This window comes from Alosa sapidissima, chromosome 3 (genome assembly GCF_018492685.1).
Source record: "Alosa sapidissima isolate fAloSap1 chromosome 3, fAloSap1.pri, whole genome shotgun sequence".
In the NCBI taxonomy this organism is placed as follows: domain Eukaryota; kingdom Metazoa; phylum Chordata; class Actinopteri; order Clupeiformes; family Clupeidae; genus Alosa; species Alosa sapidissima.
This window is the reverse complement of record NC_055959.1, coordinates 20,455,892-20,474,841: the sequence shown is the minus strand read 5'-3', so window position 1 is coordinate 20,474,841 and position 18,950 is coordinate 20,455,892. Positions and strand designations below refer to the sequence as shown.

At 43.0% G+C, this 18,950-nt stretch overlaps 1 protein-coding gene across 3 annotated transcripts; it reads right to left on the bottom strand.

Moving 5' to 3' along the window:
- Positions 1-1,714: 1,714 nt before the first annotated feature.
- On the bottom strand, positions 1,715-13,758 carry triobpb (TRIO and F-actin binding protein b). 3 transcript variants are annotated; one of them, XM_042086879.1, is made up of 13 exons: positions 13,232-13,758; positions 11,595-11,651; positions 11,026-11,094; positions 10,778-10,867; positions 10,301-10,410; positions 9,318-9,774; positions 8,370-8,655; positions 7,269-7,380; positions 4,606-4,765; positions 3,985-4,098; positions 3,585-3,671; positions 3,234-3,420; positions 1,715-2,716 (listed from the first exon to the last, which is right to left on the bottom strand). In XM_042086879.1, the coding sequence occupies exons 1-12, from the start codon at positions 13,235-13,237 to the stop codon at positions 3,259-3,261; spliced, it is 1,710 nt and encodes a 569-aa protein (XP_041942813.1). In that variant the 5' UTR covers positions 13,238-13,758; the 3' UTR covers positions 1,715-2,716; positions 3,234-3,258. The 3 variants fall into 3 exon arrangements, with proteins under 3 accessions (XP_041942813.1, XP_041942814.1, XP_041942815.1); XM_042086880.1 differs by having other exon boundaries at positions 11,595-11,627; positions 13,356-13,758; XM_042086881.1 differs by lacking the exon at positions 13,232-13,758 and adding an exon at positions 11,394-11,462.
- Positions 13,759-18,950: the final 5,192 nt, after the last annotated feature.

Genomic DNA, 18,950 nt, shown 5'->3' with positions numbered 1-18,950 from the left:
ATTCTTGCACTGATATAGTTTTTCTATATTACCTTGTCTACTCTCTTATATGTCCATATTTATTTATTTTATTCTTGCACCGTTGGACTTACTCATTTGTACCATCACCATGACACTGACTCTCACAGAGCACCTTACCTTACTATGCGCATAGAATCACAGGCTCAGTCCCTGCCTGTCATTGTAAGTGCCTCATGCTTAATCACCCCTAAGCACACTATGTGGATACTGTTTTACACTTGATTTAGATTCAGTGTTATTTAGTATAATTTGTATTTTAGTATATTCTTTATCTTCTATTGTCCTTATTGTGTTTTTTATATTATATACTTTTTCTGCTGTTAGTGCATGTTGTGTGTGATGTCTGTATGCTACTGAGACCTTGAATTTCCCCTTGGGGATCAATAAAGTATCTGTCTATAAGCCACAGAATGTCATTGCTGAAAGGGCAGGGTGTTCAGAGTGCTGTATCAAAGCATATTCATTTAAAGTTGACTGGAAGGGAAACATGTGGTTGGAAAAGGGGTGCAAGAAACAAAGATGACCGCAGCCTCGAGAGAATTGTCATGAAAAGCTTATTCAAGAACTTGGGGGAACTTCACAAGGAGTGGACTGAGGCTGGAGTCTGCACCAAGAGCCACCATGCACAGATGTGTCCAGGAAATGGGCTACAATTGGCTTATTCCTAGTGGCAAGCCACTCCTGAATCAGAGACCAGGTTAGAGTGTCTTACATGGGCTAAAAAGAGACAGAACTGGATTGTTGCTCAGCAGTCCAAACTCCTCTTTTCACATAAAAATAACATTTGCATTGCATTTGGATATCAGGGTCCAATCAAGGTCTGGAGGAAGAGTGGAGAGGCACAGAATCCTTGTTGCTTGAAGTCCAGTTTGATGTTTCCAGTCAGTGATGTTCTGGGGTGCCATGTCATCTGGTAGTGTTGGTCCACTGTGTTTTACCAAGTCCAGAGTCAATGTAGCCTTCTACCGAAGATTTTAGAGCACTTTATGTTTCCATCTGCTGACAAGCTTTATGGAGATGCTGATTTCCTTTTCCAGCAGGGCTCGGCCCCTGCCCACAGTGCCAGAACTGCTAGTAAATGGTTTGCTTACCATGGTATTACTTACCATGGTATTACTGTGCTTGACTGGCCAGACAACTGGCCTGAACCCCAAGTTTAATTGTCAAGCCAGCAATACAGATGACCTTAAGGCCACTATCAAAGCTACCTGGGCTTCCATAAGACCTCAGCAGTGCCACAGGCTGATTGCCTCTATACCACGGCACATTGATGCAGTAATTTGTGCAAAAGCAGCCCGACCAAGTATTGAGTGTATAAATGAACTATTTTAGATAAGTCAAATTAGTGAGATTAGTTCATTTCTTTTCAAAAGGTCGACATTTCAGTATTATAACCTCTTTTCTAATATTTTCAGATAGCTGTAAGCTGTAATCAAGATCAAAATAAAAAATGGCTCGAAATATTTCACTTTATATCTAATGAATCTACAATATATCAAAGATTCTCTTTTTGAAATAAATTAGGGAGGGGGCGTTCTGAATAATTTCCCACCCACTTCTCAATTCAATTTCTTATCATTTCAGGTGCAATTTTAAAGTGGCCTACACATAAGCCCTCAATAAATCAACTACTTCGATGTTCAACATCGAATTAGAGCAAGAGTTAAAAGGAAGCATATATCAAACAAAGACAGAGAGTCTTTTTCATTTATTGTAAAATGCTGGTATGTTAAAGGACTTGTTCAGCCTACATTAAATATGAACATTTCAAAAAGACAGCTAACTAGATAAGAAAAAAAAACGAAAAAAAAAAAAAAAAAACCCATTGGCTCATTAAAGCAACACTAGCTTGTTGTGGCACACACAAAACGTACACCCACACACAGCGTAGAGAGGCAAAGAGAGGGCCTGGCAACATGTTGTCAATGTTTGCCACAGTATAACCTCTGCTTGAAATGTGGACCTTTGACATCAAATGACCAAAACAGACCATAGATCATTACCTGCACAAAAAGTACATACAGATCTACAAAAGTTCAAAAAGAGCACTTAAATAAGCAAAGGGCCTTGACAGAAAATGTCTGTATTTGGCTTCTCAGGCAATTATTTTGTAGTCACTTCATCTAAAGAGACCCAGCAAGAAAGCACGACGGAAGGAGCTGATAATGGTCCTCCGGTTTTCAGCTATTCTTAAAAATAGAGCATTTAAAGAGTCTCGGCAGCTATTTCTGATCAAAATACTTCCTGTCAAGTCTGGAAATAATGTCTAGGAGATACATTTTGTGTGAGATGTTTCAACAGAGAATCTTAAGTCCTTAGAATATTGTAGTCCTCTGTCTATCATACACAGCTAGAACAGCATGCAGTAAAAATCAGATGAGGACAAGGGGGAAATCCAGTTTAGTCCAGTTTGTATGTCACATGTGCCACATTTGAATTAGGACTCCACCATTGTTCACTTACTCTCCTGAACGTACAAATGCAGGCAAGCATTCACACACACACACAATTTCTTTCTTTCTTTTTTTTTTTTTTTAAAAAGTGCATATTTGGGCAACCCAGTGTATGACTGATCAACTGACAAATCTTTGCAGAGGAGTGGCTGATTTGGAAAGCAAAGGCACTTGCAGCATCTGCATTGTCAGTGAATAATGTCTTCAAGGCTTTAGTTCCCATTTAAACAGCATGCCCTTGACTGCAAAAAAAGATAATACAGATGATTTAGTAATTTAGTTCCATGCATACAACATGCAGCAAATTGCAGATAAATGAACAACGGTCATCCTATATACATATATAAGTGTAAAGGTACCCGGTGGGTATTGCTGTGCAGGGAGTAAACCTGAGTCACCGGCACTTTAAGAGACATGCTAGCCACAGATGCTAGCACTGAGTTTCAGCTTTCTTGCTAGTACACCCATTTCCTAAGTCAGAGGTTGTAGGTCTGAGTTAGGTGTCTGGCTGTGCTGTCTCTATTACTCCTTTGCTCTTGAAGCACCACCACCACCATTCACAGAGCCAGGACTGTCCCCAAACACTACAGGCTTTTTTAGTGCATACACTGGACACACAGCGAAAATGTGATGAAATAATAAAAGGACTGTGCCTTTCAGCCACAGAAATTATTTTAAAAAAAAAAAAAAAAAAAAAAAAAAAAAAATTAGGAATGATTAAGTAGCTTTGTGGAGGATACTTTCTCAAAACGTACTCACCCTTTTTTCGAGAAGCTTCAGGACATCAGTGCTCCAGGCTGTTGCCAAGCTGCTGGCCCTCTTGCAGGGCAGCCATGGTCAGCTTCAGATGCTCCCTGAGGCCCTGGATCTCCCGCTCACTCCTACTCTTCATGCTGCTCAGCTCCTCGTGCACCTCCTTATAGCGCTCACAAGCCGAACGCTTCTCCTAGGGAGCCGTGAGTTCATAGAGATGCGTTGAAAGGTAATATGTGCGTATACAGGGATGTTTTTTTGTTGTCTTAACATCTGCACATCACTAAGGTTTCCCCACACACAAAAACAAATGTAAACACGTATGTGGATATGGAGCGATGGTGAAAAAAGTAGTACCGAGTTAAGACACTGCAGTTCATTCCTCAGGCAGTTTATCTCCTTCTGCAAGTACTGCACCTCGTTTTCCTTTACTCTTAGGAGCACCTATAAATAAATAAAGCAATAAGAAACTCAAACAACAGATGGACAGAAGCAAACCCTTTCCAAAACAGTAAGAGTCTGTCATTCAATGTAAACAAACTGAAACTAGAATGGTATTAGTTTCCAAAAAGAAGTATATATATACAGAAGGTTTGTGGTATTCAAAACTGCATGCTCAGCTCATGCAAGCCACCTTATCTCTCACATCACAACAGCTCTAGCTTTGGGTGGGGAGGTGTTGAAGTCAGTGTCAAAATCAGTATTTTGTAGCAGTGATGCCAACCCTCTACTGTTTTTTTTTTTTTTAAGCACCTACCTCCAGCTCACAGGATTTCCTCTCTCTGTGGGTGTCAGCGATGCCCTCCATCCCCTGGCCTGTGACGAAGGAGCGCATGCGGTTGATCTCCTGGGTGAGGCGTGCCTGCAGGTCCTGAGGAGGACAGAATACACATGTTCATATGGCCAGCCATGCAAGGTATTGAGCCCTGCAGAGTGGGGGGAACTAGACTTGTTCTACAGACAGTAATCCTTGCTGAGTGGGGGGTAACTAGACTTGTTCAACAGAAAGCAAGCCTTGCTGAGTGAGGGGGAACTAGACTTGTTCAACAGAAAGCAAGCCTTGCTGAGTGAGGGGGAACTAGACTTGTTCTAAAGACAGGAAGCCTTGCTGAGTGTTTAAAAATGGTACTTGCAGAGTTGCTATGGCACAGTGTCAGCTACGCCTCACAGCTTTCTGTACACAGTGCAAAACAAGATTCACAGCCAACAGCAAATTTTGACTTACTGCAGGTATGGCTGAACATGAAACCAAACAAAATGGCAGTTGTTCTCCTCCACGCAGATCAGCATTCCATGTGTAGTCACCCCTGCTAATATTGTGTATTCATTTATTCTTAGAAAACCACCAACCAAACAAATTCCATTCATCCCTGCTCACCTGGTTCTCCTGCTTGAGCAGCTGCATCTCTCGCTCTTTGCGGCTGGCTTCCCTTTCACGCTCTTCGATACTTTGCGCGACACGGTTCAGCTCCAGGCACTTCTGAGAGTAGCGCTCCGAGAGGCCCTGAAGCTCCCGCTGCAGCGCCGCTGTCTCAGCCCTGGGGGAACATGCACGCACACTCAAATGGGCAAATAACAAAGTACGGCAAACAAATATCTAGAGATGCACCGATATGGAATTGTAGGGCCGATAACGATAACCGATATTTATTGGTTTGTTGTGGCCGATACCGATACGATAACCGATAATATTACTCTTGAAAAAAAAAAAGTGAAAAGTGATTTGGGGAAAGCATTTAATAAGCATAATTTTATTGCATTAATTTTACCTACCACCAAATGATGGACAGCAGTCAACATAACAGTAGCCTAGTCCTACAGTATGTGTGGCTCCTTTAAGTGAACCTGACGTCAGTGAATTGCAAGTAAGTGGCTAGAGAGTATGAATCGTTTTCATTTAGGACTAAACACTCATAAACGGCTCAGCTGGGAATAAGCTACAGTATAGCGACCAAATCAGAGTTTGTGAGGGAAACTTAGGTTTAGTTTCAACTGCGGGTAACTGAATAAAGCTGCAACTCCTCAGACTGTATCTTTTGTCCGTCTACTCTGTTGCGCACAACCTGCTGCAGCAGAAATTAAAGGGGTTAGCCCCGAAGGTTTTAATAACTTATTATGATGACCTGTCTGGAACTGAAGCAGGAATGGTTCAATGCAAATATAATACTAAAACACAACTTAGAACTAGGCCTACTTATGTACTCGTCCCACTAACGAGTTAGTTTATTTGTTTCCCCGACCAGCGCGGTAAAGTGCAAACACATCAGCACAAGACGACTCTAGATAGGGCTGAGCTCCGCTCTGGTAAGGTTAAATGGCAGATCATTCACGAGAGGATTTTGAGATGCACAGATTCCCAAATGAACGCATATCCACAGATTTTGTTAGAGTGGTGAAATACATTCACACCGCTGACATTATATTTAGGAAAAAGTATAGCCAACCAAGCTCAAGTAGCTCAGTGTAGCCAGACGGACCTTACGTAGGCCTAAATTAGGACTTCAAAAAATATCGGCGCAAATTATCGGCCAGAATTCTGTTATCGGACCGATAATAATATTTTCATTTTTTCACTTATCGGCCAATAATATATCGGCCACCGATATATCGTGCATCCCTACAAATATCACTTAAACTGTTTTATGCTGTCCTTAAAGCTCCAATTTGAACGAGTCAAACTAATTTCATTATTACAGATGAAGCAAAAAGGCGGACAACTTCTATGTAGCCCTTGAAGCTCTAATTTGAATAGCCAACTATATCATTATTACAGCTGAATCAAATTTAATTACGCAGCTTAATCTAACAGACACAAAAATATCTTGTGACTTTCATTTGGAAAAACACTTAAACCAATGCTGAAAATGCCATGACTTAAATGTTAATTACATTCTCTGAATTTCTCCAAACGAACAAGGCCTCTATAAATGCTTGAGATAATTTGATTTTGTAGTAGGCTAGTTACACCTCATGGTCTAATTTTCCCCCAAGGCGCACTTCATCTGTTGCTGACCAATTTGGATTGAATCACATATTTTGTAATATCTGGAACAGCAGGCATACATTTCTTTTAATAATCCTGTGTGAATTCTAAAGGTGGCTTCCTGAAAGATTGTTTTTGGCTTTGGCCTGCGAGGGTGCATACATGAACATAAACATGCACTACTATACACCCACGTGGCTCAGCCTAGTGTGCGCACACACAAGAACATTAAAGTGTAGGGTTAAGGAGCTGGGCCAGCGTGCAGTAGCCAGAAAAGTTGTGGCTTCAATTCCCATCTTCCACTGCTGTGGCCTTGAGCAAGGCACTTAACCCCAAGTTGCTCCGGGGACAATGTAATCCCTTGTAATATAGCTGACATATGTAAGTCACTTTGAACAACAGTGTCTGCTAAATGAATAAATGTAATGTAATGTAATGTAATAAAAACAAGAATTCCAATATGTGAAGTGAAAACATACCTTTCACCATTCTGTGTAACACTACATGAATACTAGGACAGGATATACATCTGCCTACATTTCCTGTTGACATTTCACTGATTACTTCTGATGTATTATTAACTTGCAGATTGACTTGGGGGCTACAACATTGAAAGCACTCCCACCAAAGTCAGGAAGTTGTGTGGTAATGTGAGGTAATCTATTACCATTGGGTCTGCATTCTTGGAGTAAATGCTGACTGCTATAATAACCTTTCATTAGAAAGCAGTCTTTATGGCTGAGACTGCGAAACTCTGTGACTGCAGAGCCGGTTTGAACCCCCCAATGGCCTAATGAGTGTAGTGGTATGTATACAAAGCACACAGGCTCTTACACATCAGCTTAAACTCAAGGTAAAACATCAAATCTGGCCACTGATAGTGTTAGACAAGCGAGATTGTTGAATGAAACTTTCGAAGGTTGTGTGTACCCGTGTGTGTGTGTAGGGTGGGAGATGGTGAAAAATGTGTCAGGTGTTAAATAAACAAGGAAAGATGGGATTTTTAAAAAAAAGACACAATGTGTCCTGTGTTGTGCGAGAGTGGAGTGACCACTGACCGCTGCTGTGAAGTCAGGGCCTGTGTGTCCGTCCCAGCAGAGCCCAGCCTGCGAGCCTTTTCCAGCTCACGCTCCAGCTCCTCTCTGTGGGCCTTCTTCAGGATCTCCATGGCTGATGAGATTATGGGGAAGCAAAGACACAGAGGGTCAGTTGTCTACACCAAGTAGAGTAGCCATCCCTCATTATTCGGGCAAAAGGTCCTGTGAAAAACAGCCTCAGGGTACGTTCAGACTAAGCGTCTTTTTTGCAGCTGCCGGCGTCCCTTTTACATTATAATCCTATTAAGTAGGCCGTGTTTTCAAAAAAGCCCTCGGCATCTTTTAAAACACGACTGCAGCCGTCTTTTTCTGCAGCTCAGAACTTGAGAAATATTCAACTTCTAGTGGAGAAACGCCATACGTCACGCTGTTTTTTTACAGTTGACCAATCACAAGCGGATTATCGAGACCTGTGGTTTCCCATGACAAGTAAAAAATGGAGGAGGTGACAGAACACCGGTCACCTGTATCAACTGCTTTCTGCTCAACTAGGCTAACTCTCTCTGTGTCTCTTCATTCCACAAGGACATAAGGCACATTCCATCCAACTTTCTATCCATTCATCCTTTTCAAACCATTCACTCATCCACCCATTAAACTATCTATCAACATCCATTCAACTTTATGTCTATCAACATTCATTACATTACTCTGTCTCAGGCTTTAAGCATACAATCTGGCTCTCTTAAGACTACAGATTCTGTTCAACTATTTCCTCTGCCCACAACTGTTTCAAAATAAATGTCCTCACTACAATAATTCACTATTAAATAATTTAACTATTTAAACTACTCAACTATTTAACTGTTCAGCCATTTCAACTGTTAGTTGCTATCAACTATGACTCCAGCCAACTGTTTCCTCTGCCCACAACTGTTTCCAAATAAAAGTTTGTTTTGTATTTTATGTTAATATACAGTATGTTTTGCATTTTCATGCACTGGTAATTTCCTCGAAATTACATTTTCTAGTTTCTTTCTATTTTGCCTTTCCCTTATTTATCACAGCTCTGATCAATATCTTCATCAAGGAAGAGACTATGACATGAACCAAACCGGTTACCTTTCTCCGTGGCCTGGGTCTCCTCCTGGAGGAGCCGGTCCCTCTCCTTTTGCATTTGCTGGATCTCCCGTGCGTGCTGCCTCTGCAGCTCCTCCAGGGCATGGCCATGGGCCAGCTCCATCGACCGCAGGCTTCGTCCACACGGAGCAAGTGGCCCACACTCACCCCCCGCACCAGGGCCACCTCTTCCTCCTTTCTCCTCCTTTCGCCCTGTTTCTCGTCCCCCTACCCCCCCTCCCTCGCCCCCCTTCTTCATATGCTCGAGTTGTTGCCTCAGAGACGCCACCTGAGATGGGGAAGAAGGAAGCAGGGGACACAGACAGGGGTAAAGCACTCTGTAGGGGAGGCTCTGGCCAATGTGCTGATGCATCGGTGCAAAGCAAGGCCGAGTGCATGTGATTGTATGTTCAGTCAAAGGGGCCTCTTGTGCATTCAGATTTTAGATTAGTTTCCATCACCGTCCTCCCAGTATGTTAGCGATGCACAAAGGGCCCATGTGACTGAGGTTTTGCTACATGCCAACAGTCTTGGTGAAAGAAAAGAGAAAAACGAGCTGCTGCTAACTACCATGGCAACTCACACATGGGGACTCTCACAGCAGTGAGTTTAACCTGCTAGCACCATCAGACTGGTGCAACGTTCACTGAGTCTCATCTACTCCAAATACACACTGCTTAACAGTCCCCATAGCAAGCCCACATCACCAAAGCTCCCTTTAAGTCAGTTTGAAGGTGCAACACGGAGACGATGGGATTGTATCCTGGTGACATTCACCCAGTAACACAAAACACCATACTTCTGCATTTTGCCCTTTTGTGTTCTTTCAGGGAGTAATGCCTACACACACACACACAGTTATTCAGTCTACATCCACACTCTTTGCTGTCAACTAGCAGATGAATTTGTTAATTTGCGTTTGCAAATTGAAAAATCATCTCCACACACTACCTCCCTCTGTAGCGCCTCACTAGCCAGTGGGCCCGAACTCGACCGCGAGCCCATCGTCGCTGCCAACGAGCGCATCTCCTTCAACGGCAGCCGCTCAAACTCGGCCCACTTCCTCTCAATCTCCTCCTTGATCCTCAGCACGTTGTCGCCGCCCGGGGCCTTGCGGGACAGCACAGCCTCCCATTGGCTGGCGTTGGACTCTCTGGCCCGCTGCTGCTGCCGCTGCTGCTCCTCCTCGCGGCTGGAGCCACTGTCCCGCACCTGGCCCTCGCCAGACTCCCTCTGGGCGCTTGACCCCGGGCCACTGACTGGAGACAGTTCCACATAGTCGAACCGGCGCTGGGTGGAGCCCGAGGAGCCTGTGTCTGCGTGCAGCTGGGACTGGGAGTGGTGGCGACGCGCTGAGGATAAGGAGCGTGTGTGCGAGTTCTCCTTATCACTGTTGCTGTCGGGCAGCCTGGGGAACAGAGAAAAGACAGAGCGAGAGGGAATTACTTGGAGGTGACTGTGTGGCTACCAAAGGTGCACACTCACTGCCTGCACAAACACAGGCAGGTGAGTCACTAGGCAGGAAGGGTTGCTTTTCCTGCACAGTCAAGGAAGAAGAAAAATCATTACAGTGAAGGGGCAGAAATGACAAAATACAGAAGAGAAACAAGACTGTCAGGGAGCAGAAACACACAAATACACAACAACAACTAATTAGGAAGAATGAGGAATGTGGCAGTAAATAAATAATGAAAGAGGAGAACAAGGAAACTAAGGAAGATTAGAGATTGAGAGAGGGTTCAGGAAAACAAATCCTGAGGAAACCAAATGGAAAAAGGCATGGTAAAAGAGTAAATGTTGTTGGAACCTGAAGAAAATGTTTTGAAGGTTGGAGAGGTATATATAAAGGTGAGGTGAGCTATAAGGAAAGGTCATGGTAAAGACTCACTTTGAGGTCAGGTGAGCTACAAGGACACATCATAGTAAAGACTCACTGTGTGAGGTCGGGTGAGCTACTAGGGCGCACGCTCTTCCTCAGGACTTCGATCCAGTTCCTCCTGATCCCGGCTGTCATGGCTGACAGTGTGACCACTGCCTCTCGAGTCTGCCAGAGGGAAAGTGCAAGGAGATCACAAGGGTGGAGAACGGGAATGGGAGGTGGAGTCCAGACAAGGAAGGAAAGTGGGAAGAGGGGTGGGTAAGTGGATTGGTGGTAAAGGGGGTGTTCAAGTAGGACAGTGAGCTTGTTAAATAAACGTCAGACTAATGATATTTACCAGTTAATTATTCTCAAGATGTTTTTTAAAGCCGACTCATGCATAGTAATTATCTATACTTCACTTCCTTATCTACGCCCTGAACACATTAAAATCCACTGAAGTGTCTTGATATTGCAGTTATACTCATGCATTCATTAATTAAAAAAAATTTATATGAATATAATGAATTCATAAATAGCAGAGTATCCTCACATGAATCTGGAAACCATAGTTCTTCTCCACGTCGTACTCTGACACTTTCACGCAAGACTTCAGGTCAACCTCCCCATCCAGGTCATCTTTCTGCATGTCATAATATTGTACATACACTGAAATTATAGCCGATGCTAGCCAGTCGCCACCAAGCCTCTAAATGAGCAGTGCTAACTCCATAAAATGTGGGAAATGGAATTCTCCAGACAAAAGGAATTCAGGTAACAATGCAATGGTGAACATCCTACCTCTTCTGCTCCAGAATCTCTGTAGTACCTCAGGCCAGCGTCAGTCAAAACAAACCAATGTTTCTTCCACTGTGAACACACAGAGCCAGACAGCAGTTGAACCAGAAATTCAGATCATGGCTCTGTTGCTGAAATGATACTAGTTATGAATGGAAGACTAAGTGCCTTAATATATGTGCTAACTCCTTCAATAACTAGTCACTGTGGACAGCAAGCAGCACCTTGCTTATTCAAATCTAAGGGCGTTTCTTAGGGAAAGAATTAAGAGTTGTTAAGACATATCCCCCATTGGGCACACCAAACACATTAGCCACCCACAGTAACAGGGCCGAACATTATACTCTTGTGTAGCCGACCTGCATACCCACCTGCTAGGACGGCAGGTGGCAATAAGGAGGACACAAGGATAGCCTGAGGCTATCATTTTACTAACAGCCCTTCTCAATTCCAGGAATGGGAGATGGAAGAGAAGGGAAAGAAGATAGAAAGCATGAGCAAAAAAGAAAGAGGAGAAGAAAATAAGCATATTGAGTAGAGAGTAGACAAAGATAAACAACAACAGTCGGTACCTCTCCATTTTCGTCCAGTTTTGACATCCATCCCTTTTTGAAGTTCAGGAGGTCAGGCTGTGGGAGCAAAGAGAGCATTCTCAGGTTTTAAAGTCAGTCAGAGACATTTAAAGTCAGAGAGCCTAGTAACATCAGTCAAAAACACTTCATTAGCATGCAGAGGCAGACAGATACCACTTCAAAAACTTCAAAACAATCCAACCAAACAAACATGTACAGCTGTGTCCATTTGTGAACATGTGTGGGTGGGTGGGTGGCTACATTTCAGCTTTTCACTGGGCGTTAGTTAGCACTGTAAACAAGACAAAACTGTGAAGAGTGAAAAGTGGCAGGAAGCACAAGAGAGGGGGGGGGGAAAGAGTCCTGAACACAGCATGTATTCATGCACAACAATGCACAACACTAGTGAGGACTCTGAAGGATGCAATGATGCCATCAGTAACAACATCACTTTCGTGATCAGAGATGTTGTCTACCATGCAGTTAAGAGCCAGATGAGTTTACACAAGTCAACAGGCTATTCTCCAACTCTGAAAGCACTTGCTAAAACAGGAACTATCATCTGTCTAAACTGAGGGTGTTGCTGTAAACTCTGAGCGAATTGTAAAAAAAAAAAAAAAAAAGCAGTAAGGTTTTGCTGTCTCTACTCTCAGATTATGCCAGCCATTGACGCTTCTATAACCACACCCTCAGCCTTACAACGCCTGTCGAAACAGCAACAAAAGGGGCAAACAGAAACAGGCAGCTACAGGTATGCCTAGACTTTGATGGAGAATATAAAGATTATGAAACTATTTATAATCCGCATTCCTCGTTTTTTATCCGACCCTCAATCCCCACTGTTCCACGTTCTTTTACCAAACATAGCCTAACTTACGCTAGACCGAGTTTGCATACCTTTCTGACAACGTTTAGGCCACAGGGATTTGGATCAGTTGCCAAAGATGAACTGAAAATGGAAACATACACTCACTGCCCACGTCATTCTCCCTCAAATGATCGATCAGAAATGGTAGCTGTGCAAGGCAACATGGCAGTTTTAGCATGTTTAAGGCGACGACAACGAATACTTTTGACACGTATTATCAGACCTGGATACACTAACACGGTTTTGCAGTAACCAGACTGCTACTGCAAAAATAACTTCATAGGTCTACAGTTTCCATTAGTTTACCATTCTTTCTCAACCGATTTTACAATTGAATGCAGACGAAATGATGGGCGTTATTAATTTGATATGCAGGAGGCTAGTTAAATCGTCACTTCGAGAAGAAAATCGTGTACCAACATGATTCAAGCTAAATGTGTTTCTAGCAGCGGGTAAACAACTCAGATTAAACAATTCGCATACCTTTGCTGATTAACCCGCATAGTCTGTTGCGTCAACAGAGACTTGCCCTGCCACAATTTACATTTTTCTAGGGGTAACCCTCAAAAACATATCTACATTTCTTATATTATGCATGCAACAAATGGCAACAATACAGCCACATCATACGGAATCACACGAACGACACATCACTATCACTGAAAAACATCTTCATTTCAAATTTAATCGATGTATGCAACTTTAACAATACACAACTCATGCTTTCAAACACAGTAATCCATAGTAGCCATCGAAATATCAAACTTACCGTCATATTTGGGTAAATCCGAGAGTTGGTTGAAAAAGAGTTAAGAAAAGTAAAATATTAGCAACGTATTCCCATTTGGTATCGAGGTCCAACGTTAAGCAAACACGAGAACAATATTGGCTACCTGTTGATTTTGTTCAGCTAAAGCGTGTATTGCTTAATCTAACATTAGCTACAATGATAGAGACTCCCGCCATTTCCAACTATTATAATTTTACTTTGTTAGCATGCTCTAACTCATGTAGCCAACACTAAGAATTTTAAATAAAACCAAAGCCTAGCGATTTTAATCCATCGATTTCTCAACTCCTTTGGTAAATTTCATTGTAACCCTCACACTACTTCGTAAGCTACTTCCTGGGCGTGTCTCCAGTCGTCGTTCTGGCAAGTAATCACAAACCAATCAGGTGTGATATTATTGTAAGAGGTCCTACCACACAAACATCTTTGTAACTATCGTAAACAGAAAAATAAACAATGAGAAAGCCTGACATAAACGGTTCGAAAGAGCATCAAAGTATTTTTCTTTAATTTTTTCTTTTGCTGACAAGGTGAAATCCCGTCTCGTTTTTTTTGGTTCTGATCCCAGGAATTTGGCGTGCCCTGGCAGCCCACATTTGACGCGCTTTCATTTAGCATCCTCAGGGTGTAACACACAGACACTCACCCCAAAGGACGTGACACAAGCTAGAGTCAATCTATGTGGCAACAGTTTTTGAACCGTTGGTCTCTGATCCAATATTGTGTATGCTAATATCTTCATAACAATGCCCTAATCATGCATATTATGTATTATACAAAGAACATTGGGAAAGATCTGAATTATAACATGCAGTGCTTAGATATGTCTCTGATGGTATGTACTAAAGCTATACATGCCTGTTCAATGGGAGACTCCTCAGCACTTTCCACACTTGGTGAGAAGTACACAGAGGGCCTGCCCTGGTACACCCTCTGTGTTAAAACATAAACACACGTAGCTTACAATCACATGTCAGGTGGAATATGATGATGCTGTGAATGAGATACAGCAAAGTTTTCTGAATATTTCTTTACATCAATAAATGTAAACAGTAAAGTTTATACCTGATTTTGCCTTGGCGACTTCTGGTGTCCTTTCCATGGTTGTGCATCCTCCTCCATAGTTGGACTACATGCTCTCTAAGGGCAGTGAGTAGGCTACACCTTTGAGTATATTACTACATGTGAATTAGCAAAATTCTAGTGAGGGTGGACTGTGTTCTAAACTAGTGTTCTTACATGTCTTTCAGGTAGGGGTCTAATAAAATTCAGACAAATAGTAATCACCTGCACTACCACTGATAGCGAAATGCATTACGGTGAAAAGGCTACATGTTTCAACAATGCCAGGAAATTGAACAATTGACACCGAACAGTGTCAGTCAAGCTATGCTTAACTTACAGAGCCAAGATCAAGTGTTAAGTTTGGCTCCTGTTCTACACGTCATGCTTGACTAGTAGACATGCAGGGAGAGATGGCAAGCTCTCTTTCAGTGGTCTATATTATCATACACAGCACACCTGTAAATGAAGAGAGGTCGAGGAGTGTGTCCGAGTCAGTCTTCCATCGTGTTGGTCTCCTCCACTATCCCATTTGTTGAAGGAGTTTTTGGTATGGGAGTGGCTACAACACATAATGGTAGTTAACTTTTGAACACAATATGAGACACTATGTATTCAGTTTTTTTAAGTTTTCTAAATGCTTTTCCCTCCCTTCCCCGAGTTACCTTGCTGGTTTGTACAGTCTCTCCTTTCCTGAATGGTGGCTTTCAAGTTTCCCCAGACGGTTTGGCCCCTCTCTTTGGAATACTGTCTTGACCTTTGGAATGTCAGCCATCATGGCATACTCCTCCTTGTTGAATCCAGTGGATCCCCCGGAAAGGTGACTAGACTCAGTGGAATCCATGGAACTCTGGGAGGAAGTCAGCCTACGCATCTGGGGCGACTGGCTGCGGTTTTGGCCTGATGACTTCCTTGCCTCTGGAGTGTGGCTACGATGTTCGGTGACATGACTGCTGATGCTGCTGCTCCTGCTCCTGTTCCCAGTTCTGCCATTTCCCAAGACAGCAGTGGATGGCCTCGGAGAACGTTCAAGTGGCCTATTTTCTGAGATCTTCCTTGAAGGGGAGGGGCTACGGGAGATTGGCGGACTACAGAGCGAACAAGAGGAACCTCTCCAGGAACCGGAAGAAGGATTCAAATCTGACCTACCATGGCTGTTCACTGTTTTTTTTGTGTATGTAGAAGTGACGTTAGTTCTAGAATCATAGCTCATTGTCTTCTGCAGCGCTGACTGGCTAGAGGTGTCAGTGCCTCTTTTGTTAGGAGAAGAACTCCTACTGTTACGGCCAGATATACTTCTGGAGCGGTCAGTCTCAGATTTTCGTTGAAGTGATTGGCGAGGGGTGTCATAGCCCCTTCTAGAGGGAGAGGGGCTACGACTATTGTGGCCTTGGCAGTGTATTGGGCGACTTGTCTCAGTAAAGCGCAGTACTGATTGGCTTGAAGTGTCATAACCTTTTCTAGAAGGCGATGAACTGCGACTCAGGGAGCTTGCAGTCTCATTTTTGTGTTTTATAGATGGTCTTGTAGTGTCCAGGCCCTTTCTAGATGTTGGGGGACTATCACGTCCATACGAGGAGCTTATTTTCTCAGTCTTTTGTAAAAAAGACTGACCTTTTTGATCAAAGCTTGTTCTTGTAGGTGATGCATTTCTTCTATCGAAGCCATAAGCATTTGAACTGCGACTCAGGGAGCTTGCAGTCTCGTTTTTGTGTTTTATAGATGGTCTTGTAGTGTCCAGGCCCTTTCTAGATGTTGGGGGACTATCACGTCCATACGAGGAGCTTATTTTCTCAGTCTTTTGTAAAAAAGACTGACCTTTTTGATCAAAGCTTGTTCTTGTAGGTGATGCATTTCTTCTATCGAAGCCATAAGCATTTGAACTGCGACTCAGGGAGCTTGCAGTCTCGTTTTTGTGTTTTATAGATGGTCTTGTAGTGTCCAGGCCCTTTCTAGATGTTGGGGGACTATCACGTCCATACGAGGAGCTTTTTTTCTCAGTCTTTTGTAAAAAAGACTGACCTTTTTGATCAAAGCTTGTTCTTGTAGGTGATGCATTTCTTCTATCGAAGCCATAAGCATTTGAGGAACTTCTTGTGTCACTCTTTCGAAGCATAGATTGGCTGGAGGTATCATAGCTCCTTCTTGAACTTGAACTTTTTGTATCACGACCATGGCCACTAAGGACTCCATTTGTCTCACTTTTACGCAACATAGATTGGCCAGGGGTGTCATAGCCCTTCCTAGAAGGAGAGGAACTACGACTGGGAAGTCCACGCGAAGCTAAAGAAGTGGTCGACTCAGCCTTGCGCAAGGACCCTCTCAGGTCTGCGTAAGAGCTGGAGAGAGATTTTGAGCCCACAGAGCTTGCGATTGACTTGAAGTTTTTCTGGGCACCCCCCGAATCTAAACCTCTTCCATAGGAATTCCGAGAGGAGGGACTCCTAGATCTTTGATCGAGGCCTTGGGTGAAAGCACTCGATCCGAAGCTCCGGCTATTCAGTGACGCTATAGACTCACTCTGCTTGAATGAGGAAGTTCCCCGAGCAGGAGAAGAAGAGCGAGACAGGCTAGAGCCCCTCCTGGACTGTTGCTGTGATGAAGAGTATGCTGGTGGGGACTTTGCTCTGGAGTTTGAGCCACTGAAACCCCTGCGGTTTGAGGCAAAGGATTCGGCCTGCTTGAAAGGAGTGGGGCTTGGGGATCTGGGACCAACTTGTACCTCGACTTCGATACTTCGTTCCAGTGGAGTTGGTTCAGGTAGAGGGCACTCCTCTAGGTAATCTTGGTTTTGCAACTCAGACGCCCGTCTGTGTGAGGCTACTCCCAGATCAGGGTTTCTAAATGGGATGGTGTCCTTTGGCTCTGGGCTTCGAGTGTTTGGAATGGGATGTCCCCTCTCAGAATGTCTGTAAGGAGCTGGGGGGCTTTGGGCACGGGATGAGCGGATGCCTCCTGCCTTCCCAAGAGAGAAGTAACCGCTTTCTTGATCTCGATCTCCTCTGGAGCCAACTAGGGTAAAAGAAAGATTCAAAATTTGCTACTAAAGTCTACTGCATAGCTGTTAAGTATGTCAGCAACAGAACTCCATCAATGTGTATACATCACAAGACAAGAATACAGTCCAAAACAGAGTTGAAGTCATTGTTACTCTACAAACAGAACCACAAGTATGATTGTAAGTGATGTCAGCAAAGATCGAATGATCCATCAGACAGTAATCCGATCTGAAAGACTGGCTAAGTGGTATACTCTACCAGAGTGTTGACCAAAGCTGTCCCTGCTCCGGGACTCCTCCATCCATGCCCGGGGGTTGGGCCTGTGGGGTGGTGGGTCCAAACGGGTCATGCTTGAGTGAGCTGATCTACTATGAACAGGGTGATAGTTGTCGTCTGCACTCACTGAGTAAAAGAAGTCCGGATAGTCACAGTAGTCCTGACTGACAAGAGAAATTATGAAGAACAAGGCAGATTTGTCAAGTTCAACAAGTAGGTGCATATCTTCACAAATGAATTAATCAGATTTAAAAAGTCGAGTCAAGTCAGTTTATTTGTATAGTTAAAAACAACCTGAGGTGGACCAAAGTGCTTTTTCGCAGTAAAAAGTGAAGAGTACAGTAATTAACAAATAACATAAAGGTAAAAGAACACATATGAACACACCTAAAAACTCCCGAAGGCAGAGAAAATTGTTAAAACAAAAACATGCACTTCAAGACACACAGCCACTAGAGGATGACTAGGTCCATGTATCTAACAACTAAACCGTTTGTGTGGTTATTTAGAATAGGTCCCTTATACCTGTCTGTGCTGTCTTCGTCGTTGTCTCCGTCACAGAGGTAGAGTTGACAGTCAGGACTCAGTATGTGCAGTGAGCTCTCCTCATAGCCTCTCTGACCCCCACTGATGTCACAGTAGCTGCTTACCACGGACTGGGCATCAGAGTCCTCCTGACAGGTCAACAACCAAACATCAAGAAATAAGCATTAGACAAACTGGCCCGTGAGTATTTGAAATGAATAGCTTGGCTTATGGTTCGTTGGTCATTTGAATGCAATGGTAACCAACTACCAGTAGATAAATATAAAACAATATTCAGGAATTATTTGTAAATATTTTGGAAGAGCAAGTTGAATTCATTGCAACAGTCAACCATGTATTGTACATTAGTCTACTAAATTGGTTACAGTATACAGCAAAAAGAAATACTACTTCTAACTATACAGTATATTGCACAAAATAAAAATCTAAAAAGCACAATTACCCCAGCACAAATCTTCTTTTTCTTATTTTCAGTTCAAGCCTAAGTGAGAGCTTCGGAAATACACTCCAGCGGTACAATCCTCTGTCCGGGTCTTCCACTATTTCTACACCTCTTGCTAACACACTCATACATGTCTTTGACTCGATTAGGGTTACACTCAACCTACTGTAATTCAAACCTAGATGGTGGTTCTCCTCATCACTATTTCATGGCAGTCCTCTTTTTTTTTTTTCTTCGCCCATTCTTATATACGAACACATTTTTTAATCAAATTTAAGTTCTTGCATGATTAAGCTTGAAAAAAAAAATGCATGTAATTGACAAATCTAAATAATCTCTGATAGCATAATTTCTTTCGCACAATGTGCTAGTG

Bases quoted from the DNA above. Each gene is read 5' to 3' on its own strand.
- triobpb (XM_042086879.1), bottom strand. The intron at 10,868-11,025 runs GTAGGATGTTCA...TATGACATGCAG, and splicing joins GAGATTCTGGAGCAGAAGAG to AAAGATGACCTGGATGGGGA. The intron at 7,381-8,369 runs GTAACCGGTTTG...TAATCTCATCAG, and splicing joins GACCCAGGCCACGGAGAAAG to CCATGGAGATCCTGAAGAAG.